General features: G+C 35.1%; 1 protein-coding gene across 3 annotated transcripts in view; it reads left to right on the forward strand.

Annotated features, from left to right (window-relative positions):
- LOC103715187 (mRNA-capping enzyme-like) overlaps nucleotides 1-11,672 on the forward strand; it is a 36,269-nt gene extending 24,597 nt beyond the window's left edge. For 2 of the 3 annotated variants that reach the window (XM_008802734.4, XM_008802735.4), the window contains exons 13-18: nucleotides 7,240-7,368; nucleotides 7,482-7,580; nucleotides 9,585-9,674; nucleotides 9,815-9,899; nucleotides 10,927-11,057; nucleotides 11,131-11,672. In XM_008802734.4, the coding sequence (XP_008800956.1) occupies nucleotides 7,240-7,368; nucleotides 7,482-7,580; nucleotides 9,585-9,674; nucleotides 9,815-9,899; nucleotides 10,927-11,057; nucleotides 11,131-11,265 (669 nt within the window). In that variant the 3' untranslated portion in view covers nucleotides 11,266-11,672. Of the gene's footprint in view, nucleotides 1-5,323; nucleotides 5,412-7,239; nucleotides 7,369-7,481; nucleotides 7,581-9,584; nucleotides 9,675-9,814; nucleotides 9,900-10,926; nucleotides 11,058-11,130 lie in introns of those variants that run through there. The other variant, XM_026807728.2, reaches the window with a different exon arrangement.
- Nucleotides 11,673-11,756: the final 84 nt, after the last annotated feature.

The raw sequence follows: 11,756 nt of genomic DNA on the forward strand, positions 1-11,756 counted from the left end.
TTGAGTTCCTTTTGAATGCAAATGCCCGTAGTGGTTATCCAGCCTTTCTGGTTTTAACCAGATAGTGAAGATTGAAGCAAATGATATTAACTTGTTCCTATATGAGCTCGCTTAAACTTTATCTTCTCATAACTTCTAAGTAAATGAAACTGTCTTTCATCCTTTTGGTGAGTAGTACAACAATAGTTACCATCATCTTTCATCCTTATTGTTCAACACTTAAAAGCTTAATTTCATCTTTGGCTTCTTATTGACCACCAATGATTTTTTTTTTTTTTTAAAAAAAAATAGATTTGGCGGTCTCGAAAGTCTTGATTCTAGTTTCAGCTGTATTATTCCCAACAATTTTTAACTGTCAGAAACTTGTTCAAATTGAGCAAAATGGAACAATAAAACCAGCCAAGAAGATAAACAAATATCATTTTGAACGACCTTTGAAAAGTCAGTTTCGATTTTAGTTTAGAAAAAAATGAGATTTACTTATGTGGTTTTGGCTCCAATTGGTAAATTCAATTGAAGATTAGATAAAATCAAAAAAAAAATAATTTAAATTTGCCAAAAAGGAAATAAAAATAAGTCAAGATATGTGCATTGGATTCGAGCCTTTGGATGTATTTTCATCTGATTTTTCACTAAGACAATCAAAATATTATGTTTCTAAAAAATATAACATTCAAATAGTAATATCTGATGAGTAAAATTTCAATTTACTAATCAATGTCAATTTAACTTTACACAATCTAAATACCTTTCAAACCTAATGTATTGAAATCTAATCTTGCAACTCCAAATCCTGTCAAAACCATAAAATCTACGTTTAATTTGGAGGAAATACTTCCATGTAGAAAGAAATACGTGATGATACAAAATTAGTGTAGATAGTTCACATACATGAAGTTATTAAATGCCCCGGGCGGCTCCAAGGTCTTTTTGTACCTAGGCACAAGGCACAAATCTAGGCAATATGTATGTGATACAGGACAGGAGAAGGAGAGAGGAGAAAACAAAGAAGAAGAGGAGGGAAGGGAAGAGAAGAAGGCAAAGGGAGAGGGCAACTCAATATTTTGTTTTCTCAAATCTCAATAATGCAAATTGTGTTCTCAATTACATATCAATGGGTTTATATAGACCCAAAACCCTAACAAGAGTCTGCATAGAAATAAAAAACTGGAGTCTTTAGAAAATTCTAGTCCTTAGAGTCCATATAAAAATAAAATTTCCTAATTTCCAAATAAAATAAAATTTTCTAATTTCTAATTTGTGCCTACTGAACTGTGTCTAAATTTCTTATTAGATGGTCCTTTGTCAGTATGTATATATGTACATATACATATTTATACACATTATTATAACTTAATATATGTATATATGTATTCATAATTTATCCTTAAGATGACAATAAAATCTTCACATTTCTTCCATGTGAAGATTTCCACATTTCTAAAATAGCTTTATGTAATTATGTTGTTCTAATATTCAGAACTCTAATATATGACACCCTATTCGACCAAAACCTAATGACTCTCAACCTTGAATTTGTTTGTTTATAAATTGGTTTGCTTCAATCATTTTATGACTTAAATAAGTATCTATATCTCTATATATGTATGTATTTTACAATATGAATTTATGATGCTAAACACATTTGACAATAGAAAAAAAAACACCGTACACGAAATCTACATACAAAAATAATCTGTCATGCCCTCAAGTAATCACACAAACATAGATGCACACAAAATACATTTACACAAAATGACAATCATCATGGCTCATGACACACTTGCGGTCATCCACCATGGCATACACACAAACGAGACAAAGTCATCAACGTGTTCCTTTTGATGCCTTGGCGCTCAAATGAGCCATGTCCTTTTTGAGTGCCTCAATGACATGAGGGACCAAGGATGGAATTGGAAGTCCCTTGCACCTTAGGCAGAATGGTACTATACTGTACCAAAACTTGGTATGCCTGTTGGTGTGCTGAAACTGCCAAATTGAGACATAATATCGTGTGTCAGCATGTGATGGTACTTAGGAGTGTATTCATACCAATACCTTGACAGAGTGATTTTATACTTCAATCCATGCTGCATTTACATAATTTAGTTTAAGCTGAAACTGCGTCACTGATCCACCCTAATTTTTGTTTGGCTCTAGGTAAAACTAAGGTTGTCAATTGGTCTGAGAATCTTGAGTTCAGCTTATACTAAGCTTGAATCAAGCTTGGGCCTGGTTCCCAGACTCAAATTGATTTCTAAGCCTGAAATGTACTCAACTGATCAGTCAGCTTGATAAGGCTTGTACATACAGTATAATACAATACAATACAGTATAAGTAATATGATATTTATGTATGTGATTATATATTCTGTGTATCTACTGCTAATATTTCAGCAGCTTCATCCAACTTTTTTACGTTCCTGTTTTGCCCTTAATTTTTCCGCAAATTTCTTTTCCTGTTTAAATGAAATCCATGAGATCTATCAATGAACCTGGTTAGACTTGTAAAAGATGGGAATGGGGAGGAATAGGATAATTTTAGAAGGTTAAAAAAGTCGGTTAGAATACGCTCTCTCTCACACCCTCCTCCTTCGCCCTCCTTATCCCTTCTCCGATCACTGCCCTGCCCCATTGTATCAACAACCTCCTCCAATCTCATCTCGAATCTAATGCCGCTGCCGCCTTTGTTTCTGCCCTTGGCCTCTTGTTTACCTTACCCCTTGGACACCCTTTGGTCTCCGCTATTAACCTCATCCTGTCTGAGGGCTCGTGGCATAGGGTGACGTGGGACTCCCAACTGGGCTTAGATGACGGACTTGAGATAGCGGATGGTGGTACGATGGCCCATTGTGATGCAGTCGCTGTAAGCGAAGGTGACGATGGCCATTCGGATGATGGAGGATCGGGCTTCCCGTCATTCTCTTTGCTTCTTTTTTTTTAGTTCCCTGTAGCAACCTATGACAACTCGCGCTGCTCAATTTAATCTCGCCGGATGCTTCATTGGTCTAGAGGCTGCCTTTTTCCCATTAAGCACCTTGACAACCACACAGCCATTGCATCGCCTTTCTCCTCCACAGCCCTTCAGACACCCTTACTACCCTTTCCCCTTCGCCATCTATGACTGGCATAAATCGGCATGTCCCCCACAGACTACCGATGGTTTAAGGGTTGGTTTGTGTTCTACGCCAGCATAAGGTCTCTTTATCTGTCTTATTAATTTTTAAGAACCACAACATGCCTTGTGACTGTTTGAAGGAATTATTATCCTCTATTTCTATAGATGGTTTGTTTTTGTGATCAAACCTTATGTCCGGTATCTGTACCTGGTTACTTTATTGCCAAAAATTTTAAATACTTATTTGAAGAAATGCATACTCAAAATAGCCTTTTTTTTTCATACGTTTAGATTGCGATCCTTTTTTATTTTTGAAACATTTTTTGGTTACTAAAGTGAATTACATCCTTCTCATAAAGCAGCGCTGTCACCTAATTGGTAGCATTTTTAAAAATATATGAAAACAGAGTTTCACAAGCAGAATAAGCTCTTAAGTACTGGCCTTGTATTTAAGAATATATGCCATTCTCTTTTTATACAAGGTTGTTGGCAAGGATGAATGCTTTTGGATGATGTTTGGCAGGTGGATTCTGTTGGTAGTGCTGCGAAAATGTTTAGTATTGCTTCTTGTTTGTAGAGGTATTAAATGTTATGATAACATTTCAGGGAATTTGTGTCACTTGTTGAATGTTGTAGTTAATAATCCGTACTGTTCCCTGTGATGCAAACAAGATTTAACCTATGAATAATTATCATAAGAGTCTCCTTATCCACCTCCTTTTTTCCTTCTCTGTTCTCTTTCCCTGTATGTGGTTGTTGTGCATTGTCCTCTTATTTTTCTCCTTCCCATCCTTCCCTGCTTTTTTTCCTTCAAGATATCTTGCTCATTGATGTGAAAGTTTCTTTCCCCCATAGTATGGTATTCTAGGACACCAGATTATCATGTAAGATTCTGTATGATTCTCTAGCTCTGAATGTTTGTGAGTTTGAAATGCATGATTTGGTTCCTGCTGCAATAATGCTCTCAGACAATATGTGTCAATTACTTGAGATTAACTGTGTTCTTAATTAATATTTATGATGATGTGCAAACAGCTTGTGGAATTTATAGTCTATAATTTACAATCTATTATGATTAATGAAGAATGATTAGAAACACTTGAAAATGCTAGAAGAATGATAAGCGGTGGAATTTCATATCAAACTTTTGGCATAGATCTTGAATCCGGATCTTTTGATTTTCTGTAACTGATATGGAAATCAACTTCAAATTGGAATGGAGATACTGAGTAAACGGTTAGATGAGGTTTGAATGAATCGAAACAAAATATCTTGAAAGCATCGGTGAAAGTAGTTCATCTTTATTTTAAAGACAAGTCCAAGAGCTTTTCTATATTATGATTAATTTCATTGTTCAATTCTTGCCAGATGCTTAAGAAAGATCAACCAGGAAGTTTGCATGGAGATGCCTTTATTTAAGATTCACTGTGTAGGATATCCAATGGTTGCAATGTCATATGTTGTTGTTTGATTTTTGTTTAGAAGACTAATGTACTTACCAAAACCCAGGAATTATAAATGTCATTTTCTGGCTTTGATATGTGATGAGAATTTATTCCATCAAGGATTCCTTATTTAATGGAATCCATACCCAAAAGATATTGTGACCCGTAACAATATTTGGGGAGGCATTCATATGTGAAGTATTTTTGCATTAGTTTCCTATATACAATATGTTAGATCTTAGATGTGTCTTGGGAATGCTTGTCTAGTGTTTATATTATGAATCTAATGTCCTTGTGAGTTTGGATATAAAATATGCAAATATTGTGGATCAAGAATATAATAAGACACATGCCAAGGTATTTATTATGTACCATGACTTCTTATAGAAAAATTATGTGTTTTTTCCTCCTTATTCTGTTGCATTTTCACAATTTTAGTAAATCAACTTGTAACACTAAAGTTTTCCTGCTATCCTGAATTCCAGCAATGCATGTGCAGCATATGTCAGAAAAGTAGTATAAATATATACACTATCATACAAAAATTGCCATTGATGGCTTAGTTACAAAATACTATGTTTTATGGCATGATAATATATTTCATAACATATTTAATAATTTTCTAAATTTAAGTTTTGTGATAAAATGTTATTTGTCTTCTAAGCTTGATTCTTTGAGTCAATTAAATGTTAGTTCAAGCTGGAGAAAGCTTCAATTCAAGTTTGAACCGACCTTGATTCCACGCTTGAATTACTTTCAGCGTGATTGGCTTGTGAGTCAGGATATAAAATATGTCAATATTGGGATCGAGAATAAAATAACACGCATGCCAAAAACACTATGACAAGGTATTCATTTATGTAATGGCTTCTTATAGAAAAATCATGTTTCTTTCTCTCCTTGCTCTTTATTGCATTTTCACAATTATAGTAAATTTAACTTACAACAATTACTGTTTTCTGCTATCCTCAGTTCCAGTAATGCATGTGCAAAAAAATTTTAATTGATGCTTAGTTACAAAATTATCATGTTTTATGTCATGATAATTTATTTCATAATATATTCAATAATTTTCTAGCTTCACGTTTTGCTATAAAATGTTAATTGTCTTCTAACCTTGATTATTTGAGTCAGTTAAATGTTAGTTCAAGCTGGAGAAAGCTTCAATTCAAGTTTGAACCGAGCTTGATTCTAAGCTTGAATTAGTTTCAGGTTGATTGTAACTATCAAGCTCATCGGCTAGGCTTGTATTTAGCTCCATTCAAGAATAAACTCAAATTAGGCTCAATAAATAGTAAACTAATGATGCTCGATCCTAAAATTCAGGCTTGAAAATAGGATCAATGCTGACTTGATCAGATCTAGACTCAATAAATATAAGCTCAGTTGCAGCCCAAGGTGAAACTCAAAGGTTTTGGTTTCAATTTCAAAGTTTTGGGCAAAACGTTGAAACCATAAAACTTGTTACTGGTTAGGGCATTCGACTGCATTGTTTTCAGCAATTTTTCATGCTGAAATGATCTAAATAATAATTTTTATTTAAATTGAAGAAAATGCCGATTGTGTTTCATGCTATGTTAGAGTATAATATTCTGTTCTTTTTTTTAGTGACAATCTGATGCATCGCTATCTGAATATCTATGTTGCTGTAGGGTAGGAAAATATGGAAACAAATGTATTTCTATAGGCTTCTCTTAAATCTAAATTCAAGATGGTTCCAAAAATCTTCTGTTGCAAATCTTTTGCTTAATTTTGACATGATGCTTAATAGATCTCAAAGAAATGAGAAAATGATAAAGTAGTTTTACAAGATGCCATATATGTAATCGCTGCTACTGTTGGTCCTATCTTTGGATGAAGAAGGTGGAGGGTTAATGTTATATTAGCAAGCAAGATGTAAAACAAAGGTCCGCAGTTTCAGTATCGTGTATCTTGCTAGTACATCACCAGTTCGATATGGTATGTTCGGTATGGTACAGTATGCATCTTGTACCGAGATAGCTCTCAGACCTTTTTTTCTCATTTTTTATCATGATATGGCTTGAAATCGGGTGGTATGGGTTGATAACGGGCGAACCAAACCGGTATGGACTGGTTCCCTTATCAAACTTGTGCAAAACTTGGTTTTGCTTGGTTCAGACCTGGTTCTGTACTGGGTGAACTGGGTGAGCGGTTTGGGTTGTTGGAGTCCTTGTGTTAAACTCAATAAAAATAAAGGACATGTTTTAAAGTTCTTCTTGAAAGAACATCAAAGAAAGGCTTGAATAGGAATGCTTGGCAAATAAGGATCCCATGCCAGATAGTTGGGACAAGAATTTGATGGTTTAGTTGCATATATCTCTATAACGAAAATGACATTTATTTCCCAAATTCATGGGCCTTCTTCATTCAAAATTCTGAAGTCAACCTCTGTTTTGGTTTGGGGTTTCTGCTGAGACTGTGAAAACCATGTTTTTCTCAGTATAGTTGTATTAATATTACTATTTAGTCATCACTTTTGTGCGGTAAAATTTTTGACTACATGAATGCATTCTTGATTTTGGTTGCCAGTTGAAGAATTATTATTTTGTATTTTTCTTCTTTAGAATTATTATTTTATTTTTTTTCTGTTTCCTAACTGTTATAAAATTGTTGCATAACCAAATCATGATGCTATATCATCATTTCATGGTGCAGTTGCCCTTTGCTGAAAGGTGGAAGTTACTTGAGGAGGAAGTGGTTCGGCCTCGGAATTATGAGAGAAAACAGTTCGAGTGTGAAGGCAAATGTAACCCAATTTACAGATATGACATGGAACCGTTTAGCGTAAGTAGATCTAAAATGATGCAATTATTTTGTAATTTCTTTCAGTATCTGTATATAACTGCATGTCTTGTTCATATTTTTGACATTTATTATTATTTTTAAAAAATAACCAGGTTAGAAGGAAGGACTTTTGGTTGTTATCTACAGTTGTTAAGCTTCTAAAGGAGTTCATTCCAAAGCTTTCACATGCAGCTGATGGCCTTGTATTTCAGGTGCTTGGTCATAAAAGTTTGTTTTCAAATTTTTAGTTTCTTGAAGAAGTCAAACCATGCTGTCTCACCAAATGCTTTGCCTTTACTACTACAGTCCTACATTTCATGCAACCCTAATGTAATGGGGACGTCAGCTAGCATTTTCAAGGTCCTTTAAAAGCTTAAGTGTGTTCTATGAAAAATCTTGATTACTGTCGTGAATATCTGGCCATGGAAATATATGATTTTTGATGAAGAACAGCTACTTAAAAGAGTTTAGGAATGTGAAAGCCGTGAAAAATGTTTTTGAACTTACTCTTATTTGCTAAAAAAGATCTAATATGCATGCAATAACTAAAATTCATAGGCAATCTCAAAATTGATGTGGACAGAATTAGAAGAAATGTGAATGCATAAGAAAGCTTGTAAAGAAACTGATATAAATATGAGCGATAATAAAAAATTCAGTCAAAGTTGTAGAAAAAAGATTGAAGCAGGTAAATAGATTTCTAGCAATTAAATTACCCATGATAAAAATAAATAAATTGGGCGATCCTGTCTAGAGAAAGATTAATGAGAGGAGTTGGGCAGAGGAGCGGGTGTATCCCGAGGAAGAAAACGGCCATTTTCTTTATTCAACTTTTTTTTGGTAACCAATGTCTTTATTCAATTTTCAAAATAAAGGACTTTACATCTCATGGGCTCCCATAAATAAAACCCTAAAGCAACCATTTTGAAAGGTGGTGGTCGCTTTTAACAGAAGAGAAGAGGAGCGTGCAGTGCTGGCATACATATACCTAAACTGAAGAGTCAGATGCTTTTTCCATTTACTCTTTTCTTTTGGCTATTCTAGTATCCTCATACCCATATCTTGGTGTCCCTCACCTTGAACATATCCCCTCTCTTATTTATTGTCTCTAGAACATAATCAAGTACACTTTTATGTAACCATCCCTTCATTTTAGAATACCACCAGTTTAGTGAAGAGATGTCTTTAAGTGTTTTGTCTCGTCAAAAGCAAATGCATCCTTCGTTGCCAATGTTACCTTGTCATCAGGTTGAACTAAACTCTATGACAGCCGAAAAATAGCAGAATCAAAAGGTAGAACTGAAAAATAACCTTTAGCAATGCTAACTATATTCCTGATCACTTTCATGCAAAAAATTCCAAAAATACTCGCTTTGTGAGTTCTCAAAAATCTGGAAAGTCGAGTGAAGTTGAGTAGTCATGATCTTTCAATAGCCAAGTATGGTCTGCAACTTCTGTCACAAACTTGTTTATGTAAAAGAAGGAAAACTTATGAAAATCTTGAAAAATATATTACGTACTGCTTATTTAATAATTCAAAGTGGTAAAAGTTCAGGAAGTCTTGGTAACCTCATCAAGTATGTTTTTCCCTTGAAGGATCTCGGAAGCAATCAGGTTGAACTGTGAGTGGAATGTCTCAGTTGTTTCAATATGCTAAGATATCTTGCTTCTTACTCAAATTTTAGTGAAGACAATAAGAAAAAGTAACGTGTAACTTGACTTTATATGTTTGGCAAACTAATGTGCTTTGCTGAAAATTGCAGTGTCAGTTACAAATAAAATGTTGGGCTCAAGAATAAACATAAAAAATGTTAAACTGTTGTAAAGCTTGTGTAGGTGTTTATATCTTGTATCACAACAGTAATCCAACATGCAGTTGCGTCAGTGGAGTTTTGTCTCCAATAACGTTTTAATGCAACATGTGTGCAAGATATTAGTCACAATGTCTTGGGGAGAACTCTCATTTCCGTGCAAGTAGTTGTTCGATATCGTTTTGTTTCATCATTATTGTGGTCCTTTTTTTTGAGAAATCAATATGATGCAAGTACACTGTATATGCCAATATTATCCTTCACAGTGCGTATTTCAAAAGCTCTCCATTTGATCTCTAAAAAGCTTGATGCTTTTTTTTTGTTGGACAAACTTTTATGATGACGTAATTGTACTGAACATATAATGTAATGACTTCTGTTGGTTATTTCATTTTCTTATGCTAGGGTTGGGATGATCCTTATGTGCCTCGTACGCATGAAGGTCTTCTAAAGTGGAAGTATCCAGAGATGAACTCAGTCGACTTTTTGTTTGAGGTTTGTTCATGACCTCATCTATGAAATATGGATATTATGATTTTATCTTAGGTTTAAATCTTAGATTGATGGCAGACTAGTCTCCTAAATTCATGTTTGTGCATAGTAGAGAACTTAATATATTTGTTTCATGTCTGCAGGTGGGAAGTGAGAGTCGCGAGTTGCTTTTTCTTTTTGAGAGAGGTAAAAAGAAACTCATGGATGGGGTACGGGTTATATTTAGAGGTGGGTAATTATTTTGGTTATTCACCTTTTTCTCTTGTACGATAGTTTCTATGATGTTCACTTATCTTTGTTCCATTTTCTCCCCACTGTGTCCAATTGCTTGATGTTGATTTAGGTTCTTAACTATTCTATTAGTGTATCTAATATACTGTTCAATGTTACTTATATAGATACTGTTTTGTGATGAATCTGTGGTTCTGATTGTTTAATGGAATGCTTGAGAGCTGTTTATCTAGATCAAGAATCAATAAGAAACATATCTAAGCTTGTTCCATTCACCCCTATTCACTACTATATTTACATTAGGAGCTTGTATGGTGGACGATAACTTCTGGTACCCTGGACTGAGCCATAAGTGACATTTTTTTTTAGTACTGGCAATAAAATTGATCCTCCAACAGTGAGTTAATTTGAATAGAGACATCTACGTGGAAAGCACTTTCTAAATCCTTGCTAGGATCTCATGTTGGAAATGATGATCACCAATTTGGGCCCCATGCTCGGAACCTAGTGAACCTCTGAAGGCAGTTTGTAGTTGTTCTATATTCGTGAGCATACGAAGAACAAGAATTTAACATTTCATTGCATAGAATTTTTTGAAGGCAAGCTAAGATCTTTGCGGGCAGTTAATTCATAGTTTGAGGTGGCAGTGATCTATTATTGGTATCTTGAAAATCTTTGTTTGGATGCCAGTGGGGAAATGGAAATGTAGTTTTAGATATGGGCTGTCCAGGCATAATTATCTCTTAATCTAACTGTTAGTACCTCATTTTCTTGTTTCCATTTACCTTGATCTTGCTGCATCCAGTTGGATCCCTGAAGAAAAGCTCCTCCATCAGCCTGGCTGGAGTAGCGTACTGGTTTATATTATTTGGGCTTTGAATCATCCACTGCTGATATACCTTTTTATAAGTTTTTTGTCGTTAATGTTGTCCCCATCTCGTTTGACTCTCATTGTCATTGACAAATTAGCAGAGTTTAGACATTGTAATTTCTTTAAATTCCAATGAGATCTTTATCTGTGTAGGCGAAGTGGATGTCTCATCCCTTTCAGGAAAGATCGTTGAGTGCTCGTGGGATCCTGACGGAGGCTGTTGGGTGTGCATGCGAATGAGAGCAGATAAAACAACACCAAATGATATTAACACTTACCTGAAGGTACTCACCTTGGCCTGGCTTTGCTGCACGAGTCTTGTAGCAGGGTCTTGTAATACTTCTGGTTTCTTAACAGGTGATGCGGAGTATTAATGACAATATCACCGAAGAAGTGCTCCTAGATGAGATTTCGGAGATTGTTCGCCTCCCAATGTATGCAGATAGAATAGCACGAGCGCATCAACATCAGCATCAGCATCGACGAAGGTGAGAATGATTCTATGGTGGTTTAGGACCTGATGATACTTCAGCCTTCTTATGAAGTGGTATTATTGCCCGAGCCTTGCTAGTGTCTGGTTTCCAGTAGTTCATGTGTAATTATTAGTGGTAGATAGGATTCTGTGAGGCTCGGACGGTGCTAATTGTTGGTGTCCAGTCAAACCTTGTACAAGAGCCTCTTCCCCGTATAAAATTTTAGGCTTCATGTAAATCAGTTTCTTGTATTTTTTCATTCATGGTTAGTCAAGAACAAAGAAGAGCATCAACAAGGCATAAGGGGAAGATAACCAGCAGGAGCATGGGTTTACCGTGCCGTGCCCATCCAACCTTAGCATTTCATTTATTGTTAATATGTGCAGAAATAATTAATAGTAGATGTTTGTGTTGGTTTATTGTCTATGCTTCTGTGTCCATCTTCTCGTGCCTCCGGCGAAGCGGATCGATGTTGGAGCCAGGTTTTCCGAGAGTTACCATTCCCTTGGT

This window comes from Phoenix dactylifera, chromosome 7 (genome assembly GCF_009389715.1).
Source record: "Phoenix dactylifera cultivar Barhee BC4 chromosome 7, palm_55x_up_171113_PBpolish2nd_filt_p, whole genome shotgun sequence".
In the NCBI taxonomy this organism is placed as follows: domain Eukaryota; kingdom Viridiplantae; phylum Streptophyta; class Magnoliopsida; order Arecales; family Arecaceae; genus Phoenix; species Phoenix dactylifera.